Source organism: Balaenoptera ricei, chromosome 3, assembly GCF_028023285.1.
Source record: "Balaenoptera ricei isolate mBalRic1 chromosome 3, mBalRic1.hap2, whole genome shotgun sequence".
Classification (NCBI taxonomy): domain Eukaryota; kingdom Metazoa; phylum Chordata; class Mammalia; order Artiodactyla; family Balaenopteridae; genus Balaenoptera; species Balaenoptera ricei.
The window spans coordinates 126458026-126485975 of NC_082641.1; the positions used below are offsets into that span (position 1 = coordinate 126458026).

The 27950-nt window shown below is 43.3% G+C and overlaps 1 protein-coding gene and 1 long non-coding RNA gene across 7 annotated transcripts in view; one reads left to right on the forward strand and one right to left on the reverse strand.

Annotated features, from left to right (window-relative positions):
• Positions 1 to 27950, reverse strand: part of LOC132362623 (uncharacterized) — a 128942-nt gene that overhangs the window by 37393 nt on the left and 63599 nt on the right. The window contains exons 4-9 of one of the 3 annotated variants that reach the window (XR_009502425.1): positions 25230 to 25381; positions 24213 to 24379; positions 19997 to 20113; positions 11409 to 11480; positions 10064 to 10211; positions 7299 to 7428 (exon numbers count right to left, since the gene is read on the reverse strand). This is a non-coding gene — a long non-coding RNA (uncharacterized LOC132362623). Of the gene's footprint in view, positions 1 to 7298; positions 7429 to 10063; positions 10212 to 11408; positions 11488 to 19996; positions 20114 to 24212; positions 24380 to 25229; positions 25382 to 27950 lie in introns of all 3 variants that reach the window. The other 2 variants (XR_009502426.1, XR_009502424.1) reach the window with 2 other exon arrangements.
• AFAP1L1 (actin filament associated protein 1 like 1) overlaps positions 17182 to 27950 on the forward strand; it is a 72090-nt gene continuing 61321 nt past the window's right edge. For all 4 annotated transcript variants that reach the window (XM_059917443.1, XM_059917444.1, XM_059917445.1 and 1 more), the window contains exon 1: positions 17182 to 17305. In XM_059917443.1, coding sequence (XP_059773426.1) covers positions 17290 to 17305 — 16 coding nt within the window. In that variant the 5' untranslated portion in view covers positions 17182 to 17289. The remainder of the gene's footprint in view (positions 17306 to 27950) is intronic.

The following is a 27950-nucleotide window of genomic DNA, read 5'->3' on the forward strand; positions in this document are numbered from 1 at the left end:
TCGCTGCAACTAGAGAAAGCCCGCGCGCAGCAACGAAGACCCAACACACCCATAAATAAATAAATAAATTTATTTTAAAAAAAAATCTTTAAAAAATAAAATAGGAGGAGAGAGAAATAATTTCTCAGACAAGCAAAAACTAAAAGAATACAGCAATACTAAACCTCTCCTAAAAGAAATACTGAAAGGTCTTCTCTAAATAGAAAAGAAGCAAGAAGACATAGGAAAGAGAAAATTACAGTTGGAAAGTAAATCACTTAAATAAGCCAGTATACAGATCAAAAAGAAAAAAAAAAACCTATTTGGAAAGTGATGATAAACACAGGAACAGCAAAAGGATAAACATGAAGATGTAAAAGAGGAAATCTTTTTTTTAGAATGTGTTTGAGCCTATATGACTATCAGTCTAAAGCAAGCAGATATAGGAAAGGGTTAACATACTTGAAAAACAGAGTAACCACAAATCAAACACATACAGTAGATCCACAAAAACCAAAAAGAAGAGAACACAAGCATAAGATAAAAGAAATCATCAAACCACAAAAAGAAAAAGAAAGGAACAAGAAGAAACATAGAATCAACTGGAAAACAAGGTTTAAAATGGCAATAAATACATATTTATCAATAATTACCTTAAATGTCAATTGACTAAATGCTCCAATCAAAAGACATAGAGTGGCAGACTGGATTAAAAAACAAGAGCCTACAATATGCTGCCTACAAGAGACTCACTTTACAAAAAAGGATACACATAGATTGAAAGTGAGGGAATGGAAAAATATATTTCAGGCAAGCGGAAATGACAAGAAAGCGGGAGTCGCAACACTCATACCAGACAAAATAAACTTTAAAACAAAGGCCATAAAGGAAGACAAAGAAGGACACTATACAATGATAAAACGCTCAATAAAAGAAGAGGATTTTACACTCATCAACATATATGCACCCAATACAGGAGCACCCAAATACATAAAACAAATACTAACAGACATAAAGGGAGAAATTAATGGGAATACAATAATAGTAGGAGACTTTATCACCTCACTCACATCAATGGACAGATCTTCCAGACAGAAAATCAATAAGGCAACAGAGGTCCTAAATGATACAATGGAACAGTTAGACTTAATTTATATTTTCAGGATATTACATCCAAAAAAACCCAGAATACACATTCTTTTCAAGTGCACATGGAAGATTCTCTAAGAATGACCCCATACTAGGGCACAAAACAAACCTCAACAAATTCAAGAGTACAGAAATTATTTCAAGCATATTCTCTGACCACAACGGCATGAAAGTAGAAATCAACCACAGGAAAAGAAATGAGAAAAAAAAAAAAAAAGATTACATGGAGACTAAACAACATGCTACTAAGAAACCAATGGGTCGACAAGGAAATCACAAAGGAAAATAAAAAATACCTTGAGACAAATTACAATGAAAACACAGCCATACAAAATCTATGGGATTCAGCAAGAGCAGATCTTAGAGGGAAGTTCATAGTGATACAGGCCTTCCTCAAAAAACAAGAAAAGTCTCGAATAAACAACCTAACCTACCTCCTAAAAGAATTAGAAAAAGAAGGACAAACAAAAACTAAAGTCAGCAGAAGGAAGGACATAATAAAGCTCAGAGAGGAAATAAATAAAACAGAGATTTAAAAAATAGAAAAAAAGTCAATAAAACCAAGAGCTGGTTCCTTGAAAGGGTAAACAAAATTGACAAACCTCTGGTCAGGCTCACCAAGAAGAAAAGAGAACCCAAATAAACAAAATAAGAAATGAAAAAGGAGAAATCTCAATACCACATAAGTGCAAAAAACCATAAAAGAATACTATAATATGAACAATTATATGCCAACAAATTTGACAACCTAGAAGAAATGGACAACATTCTAGAAACATACAGTCCACCAAAATTGAATCAAGAAATAGATAATTTGAACAAACCAATCACTAGAAGTGAAATAGAATATGTAATAAAATTTAAAAAAACCAAAAAACTCCCTACAAACCAAAGTCCAGGAACAGATGGCTTCACAGGCAAATTCTACCAAACATACAAAGAACTTATACCAATCCTTCTCAAATCCTTCCAAAAGACTGAAGAGGAGGGAACACTCCCAAAGACATCCTATGAAGCCACCATCACCCTGATATCAAAACCAGACAAAGATATCACCAAAAAAGAAAATTACAGGCCAATATCTTTGATGAATGTAGATGCAAAAATTCTCAACAAAATATTAGCAAACCAACTCCAGCAACACATAGAAAAGATCATACACCACAACCAAGTGGGTTTCATCCCAAGTTCACAAGGATGGTTCAACCACTGTGATACACCACATTAACAAAAGAAAAACAAAAACCACATGATCATCTCAATAGATGCAGAGAAAGCATTTGATAAAATTCAGCATCCACTCATGATAAAAACTCTTAGCAAAGTGGGTATAGAGGGAACATATCTTGACATAATAAAAGCCATTTATGAGAAACCCACAGCCAACATAATACTCAATGGTGAAAAGCTAAATTCTGGATCAAGACAAGGATGCCCACTCTCACCACTTCTATTCGACACAGTATTGGAAGTCCTAGCAACAGCAATCAGACAAAAAAAAGAAATAAAATGTATCCAAATTGGAAGGAAAAAGGTAAAATTGTCACTATATGCAGATGATATGATACTATATATAGAAAATCCTAAAGACTCCACACGAAAACTACTAGAACTGACAAATGAATTAAGCAAAGTATCAGAATACAAGATTAACACTCAGAAATGGGTTGCATTTCTTTACACTAACAATGAAATATCAGAAAGGGAATGTAAAAAAAAACCAAAAACCCGTATCTTTTAAAATCACACCAAAGAAAGTACCCAGGAATAAACCTGACCAAGGAGGTGAAAGACTTATACACTGAGAACTATAAAACATTAATAAAGGAAATTAAAGATGACTCAAAGAAATGGAAAGACATGCCATGCTCTTGGATTAGAAGAATTAGTATTGTTAAAATGGCAATACTGTCCAAAGCAATCTACAGATTTAATGTGATCTGTATCAAATTACTCATGACATTTTTCACAGAACTATAACAACCCTGAAATTTATATGGAACCATATAAGACCCATAATTGTGAAAGCAGTCCTGAGGGAAGAAAAAAAGCAGAAGGCATAACCCTCCCAGACTTTAGACAATACTACAAAGTTCCTGTAATCGAAACAGTGTGGTACTGGCACAAAAACAGACATACGGATCAATGGAACAGACTAGAGAGCCCAGAAATAAACCCACACACCTATGGTCAATTAATCTTCGACAAAGGAGGCAAGAATATAAAATGGGAAAAAGTCTCTTCAGCAAGTGGTGCTAGGAAAGTTAGACAGCTGCATGTAAATCAATGAAGTTAGAACACAGCCTCACACCATGCACAAAAATAAACCCAAAATGGCTTAAAGACTTAAAACATAAGACATGACACCATAAAATTCCTAGAAGAGAGCACAGGCAAAACATTCTCTGACATAAATCATACCTATGTTTTCTTAGGTCTGTCTCCCAAGGCAATAGAAACAGAAACAAAAATAAACAAATGGGACCTAATCAAACTTACAAGCTTTTGCACAGCAAAGGAAACCAGAAACAAAACAAAAAGACAAGCTATGGAATGGGAGAAAATATTTGCAAATGATGTGGCTGACAAGGGCTTAATCTCCAAAATATACAAACAGCTCATACAACTCAACAAAAACACAAACAAAACAACCCAATCAAAAAATGGGCAGAAAGGGCTTCCCTGGTGGCGCAGTGGTTAAGAATCCGCCTGCTAATGCAGGGGACACAGGTTGGAGCCCTGGTCCAGGAAGATTCCACATGCTGTGGAGCAACTAAGCCCATGCGCCGCAACTACCGAGCCTGCACTCTAGAGCCGACAAGCCACAACTACTGAGCCCTCATGCCACAACTACTGAAGCCTGCGTGCCTAGAGCCTGTGCTCAGCAACAAGAGAAGCGACCGCAGTGAGAAGCCCGCACACCACAACGAAGAGTAGCCCCCACTCGCCGCAACTAGGGAAAGCCCACGTGCAGCAATGAAGAGTCAACCCAGCCAAAAATTAATTAATTAATTATTTTTTAAGTGAGAAGAAGACCTAAATAGACATTTTTCCAAAGAAGACATACAGATGGCCAATAGGCACATGAAAAGATGCTCAACATCACTATCAGAGAAATGCAAATCAAAACTACAATGAGGTACCACCTCACACCGATCAGAATGGCCATCATTAAAAAGTCTACAAATAAATGCTGAAGAGGGTGTGGAGAAAAGGGAAATCTCCTACAGTGTTGGTGGGAATGTAAATTGGTACCGCCACTATGGAAAACAGTATGGAGGTTTCTCAGAAAACTAAAAATAGAATTACCATATGATCCAGCAATCCCACTCCTGGGAATATACCCAGATAAAAATATAATTCAAAAAGATACATGCACCCCTATGTTCACAGCAGCACTGTTCACAACAGCCAAAACATGGAAACAACCTAAATGTCCATTGACAGGTGAATGGATAAAGAAGATGTGGTATATATATACAATGGAATACTACTCAGCCATAAAAAAGAATGAAATAATACCATTTACAGCAACATGGATGCAACCAGAGATTATCATACTAAGTGAAATAAGTCTGAAAGAGAAAGGCAAATACCACATGATATCACTTACATATGGAATCTAAAATATGACACAAATGAACGTATGTAAAAAACAGAAACAGACTCACAGACATAGAGAACAGATTTGTGGTTGCCAACGGGGAGGAAGGTAGGGGAGGGATAGACTGGGAGTTTGGGGTTAGTAGATGCAAACTATTACATACAGAATGGATTAACAACAAGGTCCTACTGTATAGCACAGGGAACTATATCCAATATCCTGGGATAAACCATATAACTGAGTCACTTTGCTGTGTAGCAGAAATCAACACAACACTGTAAACCAACTATACTTCAATTAAAGAAAAAGCAGATCAGGATTGCTTGGGGATGGGAGTGGGGAATAGAGGGGATTACTTTACAAAGCGGGAGGAGGAACTTTGGGGGTTGATGATTTCATGGGTGTATTCATATATCAAAATTCATCAAATAGTACATTTTAAATATGTGCTGCTTATTATATGTTAATTATACTTCAGTAAAGTTGTAAAATATATTTTAAAAGATAAAACACTGTTAAAGGAAATTGAAGATGATTCAAAGAGATGGAAAGATATCCCATGCTTTTGGATGGGAAGAATTAATATTGTTAAAATGGCAATACTAACTACAGGTTTAATGTGATCCCTGTCAAATTACCCATGACATTTTTCATGGAACCATAACAAATAATCCCCAAATTTATATGGAACCATAAAAGACCCAGAATTGCCAAAGCAATCCTGAGGAAAAAAACAAAAAACAAGTAGGAGGCATAACCCTCCCAGACTTCAGACAATACTACAAAGCTCCCGTAATCAAAGCAGTGTTGTATTGGTACAAAAACAGACATACAGATCAACGGAACAGACAAGAGAGCCCAGAAATAAACCTACACACCTACAGTCAATTAATCTTTGACAAAGGAGGCAAGAATATAAAATGGGAAAAAGTCTCTTCATCAAGTGGTGTTGGGAAAGCTGGACAGCCTCATGTAAATCAATGAAATTAGAACACTTCCTCAAGCCATATACAAAAATAAACTCAAAATGGTTTAAAGACTTAAATATAAGACATGACATCATAAAATTCCTAGAAGAGAACACAGGCAATACATTCTCTGACATAAATCGTAGAATATTTTCTTAGATCAATCACCCAAAGGAAAAGAAATAAAAGCAAAAATAAACAAATGGGACCTAATCAAGCTTAAAAGCTTTTCCACAAAACAAAAAGACAACATTATGGAATGGGAGAAAATATTTGCAAATGATGCAACCAACAAGGGGTTAATTTCCAAAATATACAAACAGCTCATACAATTCAATATCAAAAAAACAAACAATCAAAAGACAGGCAGAAGACCTAAATAGACATTTCTCCAAAGAAAACATAAAGACGGCCAACAGGCACATGAAAGGATGCTCAACATTGCTAATTATTAGAAAAATGCAAATAAAAACCACAATGAGGTATCACCTTACACAGGTCAGGATGGCTATCATCAAAAAGTCTGCAAATCGGACTTCCCTGGCGGTTCAGTGGTTAGGACTCTGAACTTCCACTGCAGGGGGCGCAGGTTCAATCCCTGGTCGGGGGACTAGGATCCTGCATGTCACATGGTGTGGCCAAAATAAATGAATAAATTTAAAAAAAAAATTTTTTTTAAACGTCTGTAAATAATAAATGTTGGACAGGGTATGGAAAAAAGGGAACCCTCCTTCGCTGTTGGTGGGAATGTAAATTGGTACAGTCACTATGGAGAACAATATGAAGGTTCCTTAAAAAACTAAAAATAGAAAAAAAAATTAAAAATAGAGCTACCATATGATCCAGCAATCCCACTTCTGGGCATACATGCAAAAAACACAAAACCCTAACTCCTAATTCGAAAAGATACATGCATCCCAATGTTCACTGCAGCACTATTAACAATAGTCAAGACATGGAAACAACTTAAATGTCCATCAACAGATGAATGGATAAAGAAGATGTGGTATATATATACAATGGAATATTACTCAGTTATGAAAAAGAATGAAACATTGCCCATTTGCAGCAACATGGATGGACCTAGAGAATATCACAGTAAGTGAAGTCAGACAGAGAAAGCAAATATTATATATCACTTATATATGGAATATAGAAAATAATACAAATGAATCTGTTTGCAAATCAGAAACACGATTCACAGACATAAAAAACAAGCTTATGGTTACCAAAACGGAAAGGGAGTCAAGGGAAGGATAAATTAGGAGTTTGAGATTAACAGACACACACTATTCTATACAAAATAGATAAGCAACAAAGATTTACTGTATGACACAGGGAACAATATTCAATATCTTGTAATAACCTATAATGAAAAATAATCTGAATAAAAAATAATACATATATATGTAACTGAATCACTTTGCTGTATACCCGAAACACAAAATTGTAAACCAACTATACTTCAATTTTAAAATAATAATAACAGCTCCTCATTATTAAGTACCGACAATGTGCCAAGTTCTGTGCTGAGGACTTTCCACCCATCATCTCGTTTAAGCCTCTATAACAACTCAAGAGGTAGCCATTCTTCTTACCTGCATCTCACAGAGGAGGAAGCAGCTTTGAAGAGGACATATAATTCCTGTGGTGAAGCCAGGAGCCAATTCCCTCCTCAATGACTGAAGAAACCAGTTTAACCACTCTTATCAGTCAGGATGCTTTCAGCTGCAAGTAAAGAGTGCCTCTTAAAAGTGGCTTAAACAAGGAGAACATATATCATCTTCCACAACCAGAGAGAGGTCCAAGATGCAGGGCTAGTCGAAACAGCAGCTCAGTGATGCTGTCGGGAGCCCAGATTCTTGGCACCTCTTCATTCCATCCTTGCCCAGGTTCTTTGCATTGCTCCACTCCACCATTCTCAGGTGTGACTCCTCAGGTTTACAAGAGCCTGCTGTGGCTCCAGGCATCATGTCCTCACACAATCACATCGAAAAACAGGAAAGAAATTTCCCTTTGAGTGTCTCTTTTAAGCAGAAAAACCTTCCCAGAAGTCCTCAGTAGGCTTCTCTGCAGGTTCCGCTGGCAGAACTGCGGAATAGGCTCATGCCCTTGCTGCAAAAACAGTTGGGAAATTGAGTAATTGGCATTTTCAGCCTTGATAGTTGGAGGCGGGTGCTCCACTGGCAAAGAAGAGAAACGGGGCAGACGGAATGGCCACTGGGTAAGTGAATCACAGGGTCTCGGCCACAGCCACTGTCCCTCCCCTCAGAGAATCACAAGCACATTGCCAAAAGTCCTATGAAGTTCTTTGTTTAATTTAATGTTGCAAAAACTAATTTGACATAACTGTTTAAGAAACGTTACACTGACTTTATTTCATCCTTTCTAAGATATATACTTTTTTCACATTTTGACATCTCTGATGATGAGATGTGGCTTAAAAGGAGCTCCTTTCCTGACCTTTCATTCTATGATTCTTCTAAGTATCATCCCCACCACAGCCCCTTGAGACAGGTGGTTCAAATGTGCAAAAGTAAACTCAAGAATGTTCCCTTGCTCCCTGGCTACACACAGGCCCAGCAAATATTTACTTATTGAGCATCTGCTGTGAAGCAGGAGCACTGAGGATACAACTGTGTGCAAGGCAGGTGTGAGCTCTCGTGTAGCTCTGGTCTAAAAGAGGAAACAGATCGTAAATAAGTAAACAGAAAAAGAGATGGCACACAAAGTTAACTGCCACAGAGACACAAAGAGGGCACCAGAAAAGAGGAGCAGAAAGAAACTCACTTCATGCCCTTACTGAAGGATGACAACAAAGTACCAAGGGAAAAGTGGGGATGGGAGCATTCTGGGCACAGAGAACAGCATATGCAAAGGCACTGAGATGAGTAAAAGCCTGATGTACCTGAGGAACTAAAATACATTGGGGCAAAGCAAAGGAAGGGGAGAGTGACATTATAAGAGGTGGGAAGGCAGGCAGAGACCAGAACATGCAGAGGGAATGGGAGGACACCTCTCATTCATGCAGGCTTCGTGGAGACTGTCTGGCTTGCACTATGGTTGTTAACCTACCAGAAGCAGGGAGAATTGCTCTAAGTCTAGCCACTCAAAGTGTGGTCCCCAACCAGCAGCACTGGAGTCACCAGGGAGCTTGTGAGGAATGTAGAATCTCAGTCCCCCTCTCAACCTACTCAATCCGAACCCATATTTTAATAAGACTCCCAGGTGATTCACACACACAGTGAAGCTTGAGAATTGCTGCTATACACCATCTTTCTTTTTTTGGACAGCCATAACAACATTTTGTGTCTGACTTTCTGAAGTTCTAGAAGGCATCCCTTTCCCTGTGCACATGACCTCTCTGGACACTGGAGGGCAACCTTATGTTAATAAAGCAGAACACAACCGGGGGGGGGGGCCACAGAAATCATAGAAGGTTAGAGCTTAAAGCAAATACAATGGTTGCATTTTGCAGCCACAGAACAGGCCCACTGAGCATTTGAGCAGATCAGACAAGCAGCCAGCTCTCCTGCATCCAGAGCTGCTCGTCCTCACGAGGCACCTGGTGTGGAAACATGGGGTCTGGCTGTGGATGGTGTCAGCAGCTGCAGCTGGCCACTGAACAGAGCCAAATGTAGAGTAGAAGGGCTTGGAATTTAAGGGTAACAAAGCACGGCTAAAATTCACAGAGATTACGAATTGAGTTTGCGGAGTTATGCCAACTCTGTTAATGCCCCACGTGTAATTAAATTTTAAATACTTCATTCCACATCAGACTTCAAGTTGCCAAAACTCTTGATCTCACAGTGATAAATACCTGCTTTTACATACAGAGCTGTGGGCCACTGCCAAGCTATTCATAAGCCCTAGAGCAAGACTCTCAATAAATAAAACCCAGAAGCCATGACGACAAGGGCTGGCGTCTCACTATCACCCAAGCGTCCACTTGCCTCTTCACCTGGCCTCCAATGTGACTGGCACAGGGGCACGGGCAGAGACACCAAAGGCCTGCAGTCGCCCCCATGGTTAGTCCTCAGGGCAAATGAGGGCCAAGTGTATAGATAAATCAGGTCAAAAAAGTAAGGTGGACATCTATGCCCATGACCAAAAGGGTTTCCTCCTCGGGTGGAAACTATCCTAGTGTTTCCCAAATTTCAGTCACTCAAACACCACCTCCACAAGTTTCATCAGATTATTTATTTACTTAATGCTATTTGTGTGATATTTTTCTTTCAATTGGCTCATTCCTGACTCTTCTGTTTATCAATATCAAATAAGGACCGATTTTATGCTTTTAATGCAAACTCAAATAAATTCATAACTCTTCAAATATGTTGGCCTGAGTCACATCTACACTTACCTTACATATTCAGCACTAGTTTGAATTCCACACTTTGGGAAATATTGTTCCCTCTGACAGAAGTGGGAGGGGAGTAAGGATGAGTATTCCTTCACTTTCTTCATGAGGACTGGTCTTCGGGAAGCTAAAGGAAAACAATCTGAAGATGCTTCAGGGAAAAGAAAACACAAGTGCTTTGACAATCAGGCAGGGCCTGGTTAGCCCCAGCCACCCCAGGGAGCCAAAACTCTCATATTCCACCAGGGACTTCCTGTTTGCTAAGGTTTTCATTGGATACCATCCCTCCCGCTGCTGGTCTGGGTTGTAAAGACTTTGCCTATGTGGGCACTACCCTGAGCTGTGGCAGAAACATGACAGCACCATGGCTAGACTCAGCCCCTCTGAGTACAAATCTCAGCCTCACCATTTACTAGGGAGGGTTATGGGCCAAACTGTGTCCCCCCCAAATTCATATGTTGAAGCCCTAACCCCCATTTCCTCAGAATGTGGCTGTATTTGAGACAGGGCCTTTAAAGAGGTGGTAAGTAAAAATGAGGCTGTGAGGATAAGCCCTATTCCAATTTGACTGATATCCTTATAAGAAGAGGAGAGTAGGACACAGGGAGAGACGCCAGGGATGTAGGTGCACAGAGGAAAGACCAGGTGATGAGGCAGCAGGAAGGCTACCATCTGCAAGCCAAAGACAGAAGCCTCAGAGGAAACCAACTCTGCTAACACCTGGCTTGTGGACTTCCAGTCTCTAGAACCAGGAGAAAATAAATTTCCATTGTTTAAGCCACCCAGCCTGTGGTATTAATATGTTTTGGGGGGTTTTTTTTTGTTTTATTTTTGGCTGCGTTGGGTCTTCGTTGCTGTGCACAGGCTTTCTCTAGTTGCGGCGAGCGGGGGCTACCCTTCGTTGCGGTGCACAGGCTTCTCATTGTGGTGGCTTCTCTTGTTGCACAGCACGGGCTCTAGAGCGCAGGCTCAGTAGTTGTGGTGCACGGGCTTAGTTGCTCCGCGGCATGTGGGATCTTCCCGGACCAGGGATGGAACCCATGCCCCCTGCATTGGCAGGCAGATTCTTAACCACTGCACCACCAGGGAAGTCCAGTCTGTGGTATTTTGTTACAACAACCCTAGCAAACTAATACACCACATGAAATTAGACTCGCAAAACAGGAATAACAGCACTTATTTCATTAGCTGGTAAGGACTGAATGATGTGCTTCAGGCACAGCACCTGGCTGCAGGGGAGGTGTGTTTGCTCAGCGTCTCCCCCATTCTTAGATCAGGTGCTTCACCCAATCAGTGCCCCCTCTGGGCCGGTGCTGGAACTACAGGATGAGAGGCAAGCCTTTCTCACCTTAATTTCCACCAGTAAAGGTGTGCAGGCCTGGAGCCTTGTGGCCTTCTTTGCTACAGATTGAGACACCACCTGAAGACTAAACAGAGGAGGGTGGAGTCAGGAGATGGAAAGAAAGTAGCAACCACTCTGTTTGTGTTCCTGGATCTAAGCTTACCTTAAATCCAACTTCACCCTTCAAATCCCCAGTTACTTTCCGAGCTAATAAATTCCCTTTTTGGTTTTAGCTGGTTTGAGTTGTGATTATGTCACTTGCCACTAATGGAGCTGTGACAAACACACTGGCCCCCTGAGTGAATTAATATTGTCAGCTTTGCTCTCTGTGTGAGGGAGATCACACGATCCCAGTTTAAGTAGTGCAGGCATCTGCCCCCGCCAGAGCGACCAACGGGCCACGGGACTCACTAGGGAAGCCTAGTGAGCACATGTGAAAGGGTCAAAATGTGCCTCGGTCAGTCACGGAAAGTGCTTGTAGGGCCTGGACCAAAAGCCTTTTTTGCTCCCAAAGCTCTCTTGTGGATGAATTCATTGTCATACAAAAGAAATGGGACTGCCTAGCACACAGGGTCTTGCCCACGTGGATCAGGAGAAACTGTCCCAAGCAATTTGTCCTTCTGACAAAATAACAGCACTATTTAATTTTTAAAAATATACCTACAAAATGCCACCTGTTCTCAGACTCTGTGGGTAACAGGAGCTAGAAGCTCCATAGTCCTCGTATCTAAGGGTATCAGATGTTCCTACGGGGAAGGAGGAAGCTGGCAGAATCTATCACATTTCCAATGGTCTGGTTTACACAAAACTCCCTGCAGGGGGCAGTCTGGATGTGCGGCTGAGATTTCAGTGTTCCTTAATATTTCCATAAGCATCTGACAATGTCTCCAGAGGAAACCCACTTGATTACAATAACTTGCACTTTTACACTAAGCACTTTACAGATCTCACTTAATTCTCTGGGTACAACTTTCATCCTCATCTTACAGATGAGGAAATTGAGCCTTTGATAAGTAATTCATTCAAGGTTGAGCCCTTGATAAGTAATTCATTCAAGGTTTCACAGCTGTATATGGCAGAACCTGAATCAAGAGAGCCCTGGGCACCACTCCCAGTTCTGTCTCTAAGATCTTGTGTGATTTCAGGCAAGCTTTCTTCCCCTCTCTTGGCCTCAGTTTCCTCAACGGACAAACGAAGCAACCAGACTGGCTAATCTCTCAGGCTCCTCTCAGCTCTTAAGTTTTTCTAGTTCCAGGTTTAAGAAATTCGCTTTGGACTCTGCACCCTGGCGTCAGCCTGCAGCCTAGAGATGAACAGGGCGCATGCAGCACAGCCTTTCAAAAGAGAGTTAGTCCCTGCTGCAGTGTTAAGGGTTGGGTATCACCTTGGCCCCCAGGTTGAGGCACCCAGCTGGACAGACTCTCTAGAAGTCTTCATGGACCCACAGTTTTTCTCAGGGTTCCAAAGGGGTAGCCTGTATGCCAGCTTAAGCCCACAGGGGTATTTTAGTTGGCCCCTGCAATGTTTTAAAACAGTTGAACTTAGTTACCAACATTTTAAAATCAAAAGCTGAAATCTGGATTCCCGGGTTCTCCTGAAAAGTCTGAAGATCTGGCCACTCCAGGCCCATGTTCCCCCTGGCCACACTTCCCTGAGTTGCTGGCTCCTGGCCTTTCAGCTGGAACAAGAGTGCTCTGCTTTGCCAGGTGGTTGGCTCACACACAGACCTCCCCTGACTGGTCCTGTGGGCACTTTGGCCTGTGAGCCTCACTTAAGGAGCCAAGAGTGCTCTTTTCTTGAGGAAGGACCCAAGGGGAAGGGATGTGCAGCATTGGGGCACAAGAATAAAAGCTCCTTTTCCTCCAGACACAACAGTGCTCTGGGATCTGTGACAGCTGAAGGTGAACCTGTGGCCTGGGTGCAGGTAGGAGCCCGGTGCCTTGGAACCGAAACCTGAAGATGCAACAAAAGGAGAGGTTTTCATCCAGCCATGAAACTCTCCTTCTCCCAGCAGCCGGCACTCAAATCTCTATCTGCTTTCCGGGGCCGAGGGTGGACCAGCAGGCATGTGTCATTTCCCTGGATAGGGGCTATAATGGGGACATTGTGCTGAGTGGAACAAGAGAGGTTTTCATCCAGCGACCAGCATTGGGCAGACACTCGAGCAAGGGGCTCTGGGGCTCACCCTGCACAAAGGAGTTTGGGAGCAGGGCCCTGAGCCAAGAAGAAGCCCCATGGGTTGGGCTGCATGTCCGCAGCGGCAGGCAGTGGGGCTGGGAAACACAGAGGCATTGCTCCCAGAACACATCATTGCAATCTCATTTTCCTCTGCAAATAGATAATAGAGGATAAAGGAGACCACCCCAAAAATACCTGCATTAATAGAAACCTCGTGAGTCCTTGAGCATTTATTCACTGACTCACCCCACAATACTTGCTACCACTTACTAAGTTCTGGGCACTGTGCTAGGCCCTAGGGAGCTCGCAACAAGTAAGACACAGCACCCACCCTCACAGTACTTGCAATCTGGGGGGCCATGGAGAGGTAAGGAGAGACCTAAGTAGGAAATTATACATTGATGACCCAATGGAAGAACTGAGAGTGACACAGTAACAGAGTCAGTTCAAGAACCCAGATCTGAGCCCCCAATCGGTGGTTTTTCTTACTCTTTCCAGGGTCTCCTGAGATCACTGCTTGTCTGCTCTGAGGAATGGCAGGTTGGAGCTTAGTGAGGAAGGCACCCCAAATACTATAGTAAGGAATTTGAACTCTACATTGAGGGCAAAGGACAGCCATCAAGTACTTTTAAGGTGGATCTGATTGGAACCATGGAATGGTCACTGTAGCAGCCACAGTGGAAGCAGACCTGGAGGCAAAGTGACAGGTTAGAAGGCTAAAGTATGCTTCTCTCACTGGGACAAAGAACATTTAGCCTCCAAATTTTTCTTTCCCAGGGCTTCCCAGTTCCACCTGATAAGCTAAGAATGAGACTGGGGAGTATCATTTGTTTTCACAAGACTAGGAGCATGTGGGAGCTGAAAGCTTTTTTCCTGGAATTGTTCACTGGGACCAAATTTGATATCTTTTTACAGAGCTGGAGCTCTCTGCACAGACTTCTTTAGACAAGCACCAGGCAAACCTAGAAAACTTAGTACAACAATAAGAAAAGGGAAGATACGAGGCAGATCCTAAAAATCCTTTCCAGAGAATTGCATTCATACAGGGAAGTGGAAAAGGGAGGAGAAACCAGGCATTGGCATCCACAACTTCCATCCCCATTCTCATTCCAGCACTTCCCACCTGATACCCTACAATCTAGCCAGACCAAACTGCTTTACAGACACATCCTGCAGTTTGCTATCTCTATGTCTTTGCTCTCACTGTTTTTGCTGCCTGTAATGTTATCTTCTCATTGCAGGCTCACCCAAGTGTCTGTCATCCATTACTGTCTCCATGATCAGTAAGATATTCTTGCTTTGTCTTAATGAATTCCAAGAGCACTTTATCTCTCCTCTGGCACTTTTCACATAATAATTTTTAATTAAATTATTTTGTACATATTTATCTCCTCTACTAGATTGTAGGTTCCTTAAGGATGGAGATCATTTCTACTTAGCATTAGTTCTCCCAATAGAAATTGGCACAGAATGCAACATACGTTCCTAAGTAGACTGAAGAAAAGTGGGGATAGTTTTTATGGTGACTATAGGCCTAAGTAAAGGAAAAGTACAGAAAAAATATATAGTTATTCCTTGTCCCAAACCCACAGCCTCCTCATCCACCTCACCCAGTTTCCTAACAGCAACCAAGCTGTAGTCAATTTAGTCAACAGTGCCACCTAGCGGGCATTGTGGGTAATTATTAAACCAGAACCACTACACCTTCAGAGCGACTTCTTTTTGTTAATCCTTAGGAAAACTGTGCACAGACTGTGTTCTCCCATTTTTACATCTTTCCTAGACCACAGCTCAGTTAATTCCACTCCACAAATTCTTCCATAGGTGCATATAAATTCCCTTTAGCTTTTTTGATTTTTTTGTTCCAATTCTCTTCTAAACATCCAGAGTCTGAAAGTTTCTTAAAGTTTCTAAAAGTTCTAAGCCTCCATCTGTTCTTGCAACAGTTACGTTTTACATATTTTTAAAATTTACTTCAAGTGAAATATTATGCTTTTTAAAGTATAAATGGGCTAGCCTGGAAACCTGACTACAATTTATAGCCTTGTTTCCAAGTGTTTCAGAATTCAAACAGTGAACTTTTAGAAGTTAACCCACTTGTAAATCGTTGGTTGTCTGCTTTAGAATTTAAACTGACCTTTTCAAATTGGAAAAGTGGGCAGGAACAAAGAGGAATTGGCAAACAATAACGGCTCACAGCTATTTACGGTTTACAAAGTGGGTTTGTACCATCATTTCATTTGCCCTCCTAACAGCCTTGTGAGGTCAGTATGAGGTTTCCCACAGCACAGATGAGCAAGCAAACCTCATAGGCTTAAAGTTGAACACTTAGTAATTAGAAGAGCAAGAGCTCACACACAAGTTTTCAGACTCCAATCCCGTTGTTTTTTCACTACACCGTATTTCCTCTGTGCTCATACACAGATATACTAAACAAACTACTGATGCAATCTGGCAAAGCCAGGGCTAATTTCAACTTGCCCATCAAAGCAATGGAGGAAATAGTCCCAGGCCAGGAAAACACAGGATGCTTTTTCCCAAGTCCTTCCTTGTGCCTTTGCACAAGATGGTCCCAATGCCAGAATGTTCTAAGTAAAGGAGTGGCCTAGCCAAAACTTCAAACTGTGACCTGGCCTATCTTGGGGAGGAGGAGTGTCTAGAAGGAGAACTAGGTCTAGACTTCACTTCATGAAGGGTCTTAAATTTAGACATTTCATATTGTCTATAAACGGTTTGGACCTACTTACACAGAGACACACTAATAGGATGAAAGATGTTGACATTCTTCATACAACTTTAAACTTAAATCCCATTCCTGACCACACTGGCCATAGCAATATTTTTTCTACATCCTGTAATTACTTTGGGAAGAGCACACTTAACATTGCACTGCATTTGTATGCTAAAAAAGTGTTCATTTCCACAATTTTTATCACTCTGTGTTGGCATTCTTCACGTTTTAGTGCACAGGGAACCTCGAAAGTTGGATGTGTCCCAAGCCATTGCCCACCTTTTAGCAATTCTCTCTTTCTCTCCTTTTCCTAGGTGGTTTTATTTTTTAAAGATCTTTTATTACTTCACTCCTCTTTTACACCATTATTGACATTGTACCAGCATAGAGTTTGGTCCACTGTCTCGCTCTAGAAGGTGCCCAGGAAAGACCTGTTTAATGGAGAAGATAAACCAAAAGCCAGGAAATGGGTGGCAGCGGCAGGGAAAGAGATTTTGATTCCATTGCTGAAAAACAGGTTCTAACAGTCTGTACAATCTGAAAATGGACCGGGCTGGGAAGTGCAGTAGTAAGCCCCTCGTCACTAGCGGAATGCAAGCAGAGCTGAACAACGCCTTGGTCTGGGTGGGGGTGGGACGCACGGGCGCGGGTACGAAAGAAAGCGTGTGAACTGGGATGTGGGTCCTCTAGCCCCTCACGGAGGGGCATGAGGACTTGCAAAAGGCAGGGCATGGCGCGGAGCGTGTGCGGGACAAGGGACACTGGCGGCCCAGGGGGCGAGGCGGGCTCCGGGTCTATTCCGGGAGCAGCGTGCAGGGGCAGGCGAGGGCGGGCGGGGGCGCTGGGCGAGCATCCTGTCGGGGGAGGGGACGCACGGAGGGCGCTCCAGCGGGCGGGACTGGAGAGCTCCGCACGCCCGCAGCCGCCGGCCCCGCCGGAGGCACCGCGCCCTGCTCCGAGCGACCGATCGCCGGCGCCATGGACCGAGGCCGCGGTAAGAAGAAAAGCGGTGCCCACACTTGTTGCTTGGTGGGGAGGGGAGAACCGAGCGATCTAGAGGCCAGAGAGGACGAGGGAGAGACGCGCGGTGGGGCCGGGGCGAGGAGCGTGGGCGCGTGGGCGCGTGGAGCGCGTAGGGGGGTCGAAGGCCGGGCGCTGTGGGTACAGGTGCCTCCTGGGCCAGGGCAGCTAGGGGTCTGTTAGGGACTCGTCTGTTAGGGACTTGTCCCGGAGCTGAGTCGCCTCCTGTTTGTGAAACCAGCGTTTTCATACACTTGGAGTTTTAACTTCATAAAAGAATCCCCCCCAGGATTCCTGAGGACGGCGAGCTCCTCTGACCCCATCCCACCTCCCCCCCAACCCCCACCGAAAGTAAAATAGGGCTAAGGAGTCACACTCGTGAAAACCACCGGACATGTGAAGCCCCTACTGTTCGCACGCTGAGAAGCCCCAGGAGACCGAAGTGTGCAGCTACCCAGGGTATCGGGAGGAGGAGCTGCAGGAGTGCGTGTGGGAGGCACATGGGTGTCCAAGCCCTGGCTCTGTTCCTGACAAGCTGTGTGACCTTAACCTACCCTGTTTCTCTCTGGGCTAGTGACGAGGTTAGACCACACGGTCTCTGAGACCCCTTCTTGCTTGGACTCTTTTTCAGGAGGGGAGAGTATTTGATAAAGTTTCACAGACATGGTGGGGGCTGGTTGAAACTGCAATTGACAGGAGCAAAGAGAGGGCATTTATGGGGGGCATTCATTGGGGCCTGTGCTTAAGTAAAGGCCTGGACACCTCAATGGGCTCATGTCTGTAAAAAAAGTGGCCTGCTTGAACATGGGGGCAGTGTCAAAGGCTGACAACCAGAACACCAGTGTCGTAACTTCCCATCTCTGGAATCGAAGGAGATCACAGGTGTGAATGCACTTGGTAAACTGGCGAGTGCTGTGCCAACATGAGAAGCATTATTATTCTTGTTATTATTATTATTATTAATGGAAAATTCCTCCCCTTCCCTACAACAATCTTACACCCTTCCTCCATCTGCCTGTTTGCTGTGCTAAGGCCTCCAAGGGGAAAAAAAGGAGTGGCCAGGGGTGTGGAAGCAATTAGGAAGGGCACTGGGGGCAGGGATGAGAAGAGCAGGTGTCGGGGTAACCTCCCTGCACCCCTGTTACGGGTAAAGCCAGAGTTCAGAGGGCTACAGGGGACCCCAGACTTCCAGGTCAAGGTGCTGGGGACAACTTCCCCACCCACACCATCTCCAACACACAAAATGCTGCATCCACCCTCTATTAGGAGCTGGAAGGGCAGGAAAAAATGGAGGGGGCTTCCGTTTGGCTCTTTGGGGACCGAGGCTGTGATCTGTAAAGCAGTTCTCACCTGTTAACTGACTCCTGGACAAGTCTGCAAAGAGCATATGCACTCGCCAGGGAGGAAAAAGAAAAGAGAGAAGAGGCACCTCTAATATCCCTCAGGCCCCTGTCCCCACCTCCCACATTGTACATTTAAAGCAAAGAGCACTGCCCTTCACCCCATCACACCCCACAAGTTGCCAAATACCACCCTGTCCCCAGTACAAAATCCCCATAACTAGCCTACCTGGAGCTGTGGAAAACAGACCACCTGGAGCTTTGACAGACCATGAGTGATCATAACTCACTCAGTTTAAAATGCTTAATAACTGATGCCTCACTCAAGAGGGCTGCTTCCAGACCACTCTTCCTAGGAAGCCAGACTTCCCGGGAATCTATTAGTACTCAGAATGCTCTAGGGCTCTGACCTTCTCCCCTGCTGCGGGCTTTCCTAGCCTACTTTCCTTCCCCTTCCTAGCCCTTGTCACGATGTGCCATTACTCTAAGAGTCAGTTATCCGACTATGTGTTTAGTGTCAACCTACCCTGACAGAATGTAAGCTTCCGGAAGGTTGGGAGTGGATCTGAGTGGTCACCCTGCTGACACCAATGCCTGGCACACAGTAGGAGCTCACTAACGGTGGTTCAAGTAGTTCATTAGTAATATGAAACACACTTTATAGTGTACCCCAAGTTGATTAATGGTAATGCTGATTTTTAAAAATACATACCACAAAATCCTCACATCAGAACAGTTCTTTGTGACTTGCAAAGGCCTTCTCAAATGCGAGTGAAGTGGATGAGGCACACAGGACCAGGTCATCTGTCTAGATCCTCAGCTGTCTGCCCTGAGAAACTACTGCAAACACTGTATGAATTAAAACTATATATGAACTAGGATGCAAAATCTGTGTGGGTTTTTAAGATAAAATGTGAGAGTCTTCACAAATCATTCCAGTGGAAATTCCTTCTTGTGCCCATATCTCCAGGAGGGTGTGAGCACTCTCTTCTGTTGCCAGGGAAATTTTAAGAAGCACAGGTCTCATTTCAGCCCCATACCGACCACGTCGGGAGTGAGACTGTCGTGCCCAGGGAAGGAAACCACACTTCACTATTAGTAACAGTTAACAACTGAAATCATCAAGGTCTTATCATGCGCCAGGCAACATGCTCAGCTTTTTACATGGCTTCTCTTGGAAAAAGCGATGGGATGGGGCTATGACTAGGTACTATCATTAATCCCTACCTCACAGGAAAGCAGGCTTGGCAGTGTATTAGTCAGCTAGGGCTGCCGTAACAAAATACCACAGACCGGGTGGCTCCAACAACAAATTATATCCTTACAGTTCAGGAAGCTTCAAGTCCAAGATCAAGGTGCCATCTAGGTTGATTTCTGGTGAAGCCTCTCTTCCAGGCTTGTATATGGCTGCCTTCTCACTGTGTCCTCACATGGCCTCTTCCCTGTACACAGAGAGAGAAAAAGAGAGAGATCTCTGGTGTCTCTTCCTCTTCTTAGAAGGGCATCAGTCCTATTAGATTAGGGCCCACCTTTATGACCTCATTTAACCTTAATTACCTCCTTAAAGGCCCTATCTCCAAATGCAGTCACACTGGGGGTTAGGGCTTCAATGTATGGGTTGGGGGGGTGGGGGACACAATTCAGTCCATAACAGCAGGATTAGGTCACTGACATTAACTTATACAGTCACTCGCCATGTGAGAGACAGAGCTGGGTTTGAACCAAAGTCCTGATCTTAAGTTTGCTGCTGGCTGCCTCTATAGTGGCAGGTGACCTGCCCAAGCCCTAGAGTAGGGCTTGGACGCCAAATCTTCCTGCTGCAGGTCCAGGCACCTCCATTACGCCACAACTATACCGTTCAGATCTTCAGCAGCAATTACAGCATAGAAGCTCGTCATCAAAGTCAACTGACTTGAGAATGAAAACAAACCTGGGAAGTAGGATTTCTAGTCTAACAGGATATGTGTCTTCCCATGAGTAAAGCAGGATTCATATAACATAGTAACAGACACAGAAACCACTTACATTATAATGAAATTCCTTCCAGCAGGACTTCCCAATTCATGAATATCATTCAAAGAGAATCAGCCATTGGTGAAGGTAACACCTTCACTATAGACTAATGATTATGGCCACCACCTTCTACAGGACCAGTAACTTAACTCTTTATCCTCTAATGAGGATAAAATATGGATACTGATGATGCCTACTTCTTGGGGTTGTTATAAATATTAAGTATATGGAAAATACTTCAAATAATGCCTAGCATATGAGAACCAATCAATAAATGCTGGCTATTGTAATAATTACAGTCTTTCATTAATCAGATTCAACATAATAAAATTCTATTGGCCCCAAGCTGGTCTGACTCTGAGGACACTTTTTGAGTCCCTACTCCATTTTAAGAACTGGGCTAGACAATTTTGTATACAACTCAAAGACGGGGACCATGTCATAATTCTGTATCCTTGGAGCTCCTTCATGGTGCTTGTCTCTCGGAAATCCATCTCTGACGTGCAATAACTGAACCATCTGATGGGCGTTTCTGAGTGACTGATAAAATATTAATACATAAGGCCAATGTGTCTTTTTTCTCTTATTTATTCTATTTATTCCTGCCTACTGACTATGGTTGTGTCTTCACAATTTTGCTTTTGTGAACTTTCTAGTCTTCCGAGTGATCTTTGCTTTAAAGTCTTTCGTCTAAATTTTCTCTAATTTTTAATACACCTTCTTAATGTCCAAGGTTGTATCTGATATGCCTAGCTCATATGAAACAATCAATTTCCCCAAAGTTCCTTTCCTTTCTACTTTACAACTAGTTCTTTTTCAACTAGTTGCATTCAACCCAAGATGGGAGTTTCTTTTGCTGAATTATATTCTCTGGGAGATCATATTGTCTCCTGGGCAACTCAAGACATAATCTGAAGCTCTGCTTTTAATTAAGTGATATTTTTATTATTTAAGAGATGCTAGAAGGACCTACTCGTGTCTTGCCTTTGTTGGACCAGCTTTGAGATCTACACTAGGAAAACCACATCTTCCCTATCTGTGGCTTCCATTGGCCAAGTAGCCCATAGCCATTCCTATGATGAGCTCCCATCCATGACTCATTGCCCAACTTCTGTCCCCAAGGCTGTGAATTCCCATACCTCTTCCCTGAAATCTGAGTTCATTCCCTACTCCTATCAATTACTGTTCTTCCAAAAGGAACACGCACCCATATTCATGTTTTCCCTCCAAACATGTTCCATAAGGTCATCTTTGTCAGCCTGGAGACTCAGTAGAGCTGAGTCGTTTAGAGAATGGACAAATTTAGGCTTTGACCACGACTTCCTAGTTGTATGATCTTGTATGAATCGGATAAATTACTTAATTTCTCTGAATGTCAGTTTCATTTCATTTGGAGTGTCATGGGAAAAGGTAATGCATGTAAGGTAGCACCTAGGAAACATTCAGTAGATGATAGATGTTACATTTATCAAATATAATTACTTGGATTTTAGCCACACTCTGCAATGGGTGTATGTATAGGATTTAACTTTAGTCTCTTCCCTGAAGAGGCTTCTGCTGGCACTAGACATCACTTCCACTCCCTTGTCCCACAAAGGGTTTTTTCTGCCTCTCCCTCAACTATCAGTTTCAAACCCCACTTCTCACACGGGTGAGTACCCTGCCGAGTAAGTTCTTCCCTTCCCACTCTCTGCCAAGAGCCTATCATTATTTCATTCTGATCTTTGGTTCGGAAAAACAACCCTGATTTTGGATACCATTAGCTTCTCATACCCTTCTACAAAAACCTTGCAATTGAACAGAGAAATAAAACCCCACCACCATACACACAAACTGCAGCTTCCTGTTTCTTCCTACACACTTCTTTCCCTCCCTGCAGTCTCACTTCCAGTCACACCTTCTGCTGAAAGCCCACATCCAAGGGTCACAAACGGCTTCCATTTTGTCTAATTTGTCACCCTTCCCAGTCCCATCTTCTGGGCTTCTCTGTAGCTCTGACCCTCTACTCTTTACTAAATGGAATCTCCTATTTGCAAAGATGGAGAAAGCATGGATTTTGCAATCAAATAAACCTAGGTTAACCACTGCTCCATCCCTCTGCCAGAAGCCTTTTCTGCCTCTCCTTCTCCCACCTCCAATCCCACTGTTATAGGTGCTCATAGCCTCTGGGCTCCTCTTGCTCTAAGGCAAGTGACCCAACTAAGTCTTATTCTGCTAGTCTGCAAAGCAAGAAGAATGACACCCAAAACTGGGAGACTGCAACGTGGTAATATTTGCCCAGCACCCAGCGCCTGGCCCATGATAAGTGCTTACTAACTGTTATTTCCCATCTTTTCTCTAAGCTCACTTTTTCTTCTTTGATGGCTCTTGCCCCTCTCTCCCCACCACCTCAGCCCTCTCTCTAAACTCACACCTGTAGACAACCAAGCCCCATTATGACATCTACTCTTAATGTCCATTTTCAGCCATGAGTTGAGCTCCACTCTCCTGCACTGGCTCCTGCCTGTGGAAGTTTCCATTTGGAAGTCAACTCAACCTCCAAGTGACCCAATTTTGAACTCATCTTATTCACCACCAAATCAGATCACCCTTCCTGTTTCTCTTTTTCTGTTAACAACACAATCACGTGAGGAGCTATTGAAGGAAATGGGGCTGTTTGTGAATAAGACTAAATTTGAAGGGGGGTACATGGGATCAGTTCTCAAACTAGCTGTCCTGTAGAAGAGGTAATAGAAAGACTCTCCAGAAGGCTATACAAGAGGTTAAACAGAGACCAATTGGGGCACAATCTGGGAGAAGCGTACAAATGAAAAGAGCTATTCAATGACAGAGTAGGAGGTGCCCAGGAACGTAATGAAGCAGAGGCTGAGTGGCCACAGATCAGGGAGCCCCAGAGTGGCTCCTATGGGGATCACAGTAATATATAAGTTAAAACAACTGTCACTCAATTCAAGAGGTTTCCATAGGCATGACCCTTTTGCAAACTACAGAGAACAGGACTTGTAGGAGTATATACTTCAACCTAAAGCATTCATCTTTTATTCAAATGTGTAATATATCATAGCTTTTAATGGGACTTATGAATTTTCTATGCTTGTGGGTAGAATTTGGGAAGAAGAGGATGCAATTAAAGACAGTTACTTAAAGCTGTAGATCTGATCGTACTTAAACTCTTTAATGGTTTCTCATTGTTCTTAAGATATAGACTACAGTCCTGGTGGTGGCCCTCAAGGACCCACCCTGCCTGTCACCAACTGACTTTGGGCCCCTGCCCATCTCTTACTATGGGCTCTCCTCACACTGGCCTTTGTACCTTCACCTGGTTAACTCCTTCCTGCTCATCCTTAGCGATCTGCTCAAACATTACTTCCTCAAGACAATCTTTCCCTGTCTCCCAAGCTACATCCCCCATTACAGGCGACCCTAGCACTCTGTACGTCTCATTGGTTACCATCTTTGCAGTTATGATTAATTATGGGAATGAATTAGCTGTTAATGTGAGCTCTGTGAGGGCAGGGTCCTTCTTACCTTGTTCACAGTTCTTTTCCTAGCACCTAATGTAGTGCTTTGCATGTAGTATATTCGCAAAAAATGTCTGTCAAGATGATGAATAAATAAAAGAAAAAATACAAAATTCACGGAGTAGAGTTGGATACGGCCACTTTCAGCTCCAGGATTTTCCATTTCAATGATTCCTATTTTGGGGACAGAAACACAGACTTCGTCATTATTCATCGTTTCCTTTGCTTTCATCCTTTCTGCAATCACGCCCCTAATTCTGTTATTGAAAAACGTATCCTGGATGGCTTCTTCTCCTATATCCTGTCATCTCCTATAAGAGCTTCCTGTTTCTACTCTTGCATGTCCAGCCTCCCTTAAGGACCACTCTCTATTGTCTAAAGCAGTGGTTCTCAAATCCAGCTGGGCCCAGAATCATCTCCTAGGGAGCCTACTGAAACTATACCCCCAGAGGTCTGATCAGTGGGTCTGGAGTGAGGTTTGGGAATGTGTACTTCTTGCAAAGCTTCAGGTGAGTCTGATATGCTCACTGTTCTAGTGCACTGGTTTATCATAACCCTTGACCTTGCTCAAACACCTTGCTTGATTCCATTACTTGCTCTAGCACTGCCTTTCACACTTTTCAACCAAGTGAAACTCTAGGGTTTGGGTCTGTTACCCGAAGTGTCTTCCAAAAGCTTGAAATGTCTCATTTTATCTAAAGTCAAACAAATTTCTATTATCGTCCATAACATAACTGAACAAACACCCCCAAAAAATCTTTGTGCAGTGGACTTCCAGAGACACACTGTATTTTTCTCAGGGCTTCTTCCCTAACCCCACCCTGCCCTCTGCCATGGACTCCCAGGGTCTGTGAACTCTAGCCTGAGAAGACAAACCTCCAATAAATGTGCCAGCACACAGGGCCAGCTGGGAAATGGATCTGGACACAGAAGCAGAAATCCCACGTCCTAGTGCTGGCTCAGCCACTCACTCCTGCAATATAAGTACATACATTTTTTATAAAGCTTTTTAAGTTCTAGAAACCTTTTCACATTCATCAGTCGTGTCCATTTCCACGTAGTGTCAGGGTTGTTGATCATGGAGTGCTTCCTTTGGAGCTTGGGCAACCTCTGGTAATCATACATGCTCTCACTCGGCAGTCGTCCACAGGGGGGTCACTCTGGGTCAGAAGGAACCTGTGTAATAGCAGGGATATTCAAACAGAATTGACCACTAAAATCCTTTCTCTGGAACCCTTTCAGCCTTGAGTTTCTCTTCTTTTCTTAACTCTGGCAAAAGCCTTGTGAAGGGGTCAGCTGAGACATTCTCCCCATTGGATGTAAAAACTGAGGTTCAGAAAGATGACTCTGCTATTCCCTCTCCCTGAAAGAGACCACTCAGCATCACCTCCATGAAAACTACCTGCCACATCATCCCTCAACCTTCCCACTGACTTTGGGTTAGCACCACCCTCCTCAGTCTCAGCTTTTAGAAGATTGTATTGTACTAACTTAAATGCCTCCTCTGTGTGTATGTGAAACCTGTGCTCTGAGACTGTCTCTACATCTCATTTCCAGTGTCTAGCACATAGAAGATGTTTAATAATAGCCAACTGAGCGCTCACCATGAGACAGGCAGTTTACATATGTACATTGAGCCATTTAATTCTCTCAACAATCATGAAGTTGATGCAGTTTGACTTTCATGTGCATAAAATATGCCATTAATTTTACTGCGGGAGAAATTCCATCCAAAAATGTTGCCAGCAGTTGTGAGTGGACAGTGTCTGTACAGAGTGCAGCTTTTATTTTCTAAAATCACGGCTAGGGCATGTATATCAATTATAAAGATGTAAATACGACTTTGTATTAAAAATTTTGTAGTTTATGGCAAAATCTGGTTCTGTGGTAGACTAATAAGTACAGTTCTTGTGAAGGCATGTTTGTGGCCCATGTCAGTGTGTGAATGCATAGGTAATTTGAAGCTTTGGATACATTTGTGATATTTATCTTCCCTGAGCCCTGCAGTCTCACCGCCACCACCTCCCAACAGAATTCGATGGGAATGTTCATCATGACTTTGCCATCCGATGCATTTTAAGTTTATTTACTATAATTTATTTTCAGCACCTACTTTAAAATGTGTTGTATATGTATTTTTAAAAATATCCCCATTTTACAGATGAAGAAACTGAGGCTCAGAAAGGTCAATTTATTTACCCAGCCCTGCCCACCTCCAAACATAAATTCTTTACCATTGCTCTCCACTGCTTCTCCAGTGGAGAGGGGCATTCCCAGGTCAATTATGTGAAGGACTTGCCAGATAAGCCACAAGGACTTACTAGGTAAAGATTTCAAGGTGGGAAGCATGGGAGGGAAAGGGGATCTAAACAATTCCAGGATAGACGCCCTCCATCAATGAATGGTATGGCCAGGCAGCTAGTGTGAGATTTTTGTTTCTTACCCTTTACACTCTTCCCACTGTGGCCCTTGGAGTTTTGGTGTTTAGAATTCAAGAAACACTCATCCTCCTGGAACTGGCAAAGAGCCTGCCCCAGGAGGGCCCAGGCAGGGTTTGTCCTCCATCTAAAATTCCACTCGGGGAATCCCAGCCACACCCCAAGTGGGGATGGAGAGGCAGAGCCTGCCAGGCCTGATTCTTCTCCCTGCACAGCTGTCAGGCTGCAGAGGGGGCAGAACGTGGCACCACATTGCAGTCATTCCAGCTCTGGGGAATTTACCGACAGCACGTCCCACAGGAGGCAAGCTCAGGGGCTTTTTATAGCCCTCTAAGAACCTAGGAGAAAACTGATATCCTGAGAGGGAGAAGTGGGGCACGTGTCTTTTCCAGGCACCATTCCCTCAACCATGTAATCTCAGATGCCCGCAATCCACATCAGGGTAAGGGTCATGGCTAAGTGAGCAGTGTGGAGTGGTGGAAGCATGCTCGCTGTCCGGGGGACGGGGGCTCCAACCAAATCCAGTTCCTTGAATCCCCTCCTTGGGCTTCAATTTCTTCACCTGTCAGGCTGAAGTATTTATTATAGCACAGGTATCAGCACACCTCAGCTGGCAGACCAAATCCAGTCCACCACGTCTTTTTTTAAATAAAGTGTTACTGGCACACAGCCATGGGCATTCATTATGTATTGTCTATGGCTGCTTTCTTGCTATGAGAGCAGATTGAGTATTTGCAACAGAGGCCCCGCCCACATGTGGCCTGAAAAGCCTAAAATAGCTACTATCTGGTCCTTTACACAAAAAGCTTGCCAACCCCTGGATTAAACTGCAGTGAGTCTGGGAGTGTCTGCCTGGAGCACTGGTGAGAAGGATTGTGAGGGTGTGTCCAGGCTGAGGAATGAAGCACTGTCCTTAGATCATACAAGAGTATATATTCAAGACTAATGTTGGAAAGACCCCAGAATGCCATTTACCAGTGCTTTTCAAACTACTTTTTGCAAACAAAATCTTAAGCAAAGACTTGCTCTGGGGAAGTGGGAATGAAAATACTGAGTACAGTCCATTCCATCTTCCTACTCCCAAGGCAGCCCCTAAAGAAGCCTCTCAGATCCCAAAGCTCCATCTGAAGAACATTTGAAAACCGCCTATCTAATCTTATGCCTCTCACTTTACAACTGGGGAAACTGAGGCTCAAGCGGCGGTGTCTTGCCCAAGATCACATGATGGACTCCTAGTCAGCTTTCCCCAGAACCACTAACGTGGTCATGAGGTGTCAGCAGAGCATGGACATAGTTCTGCTGGGGAG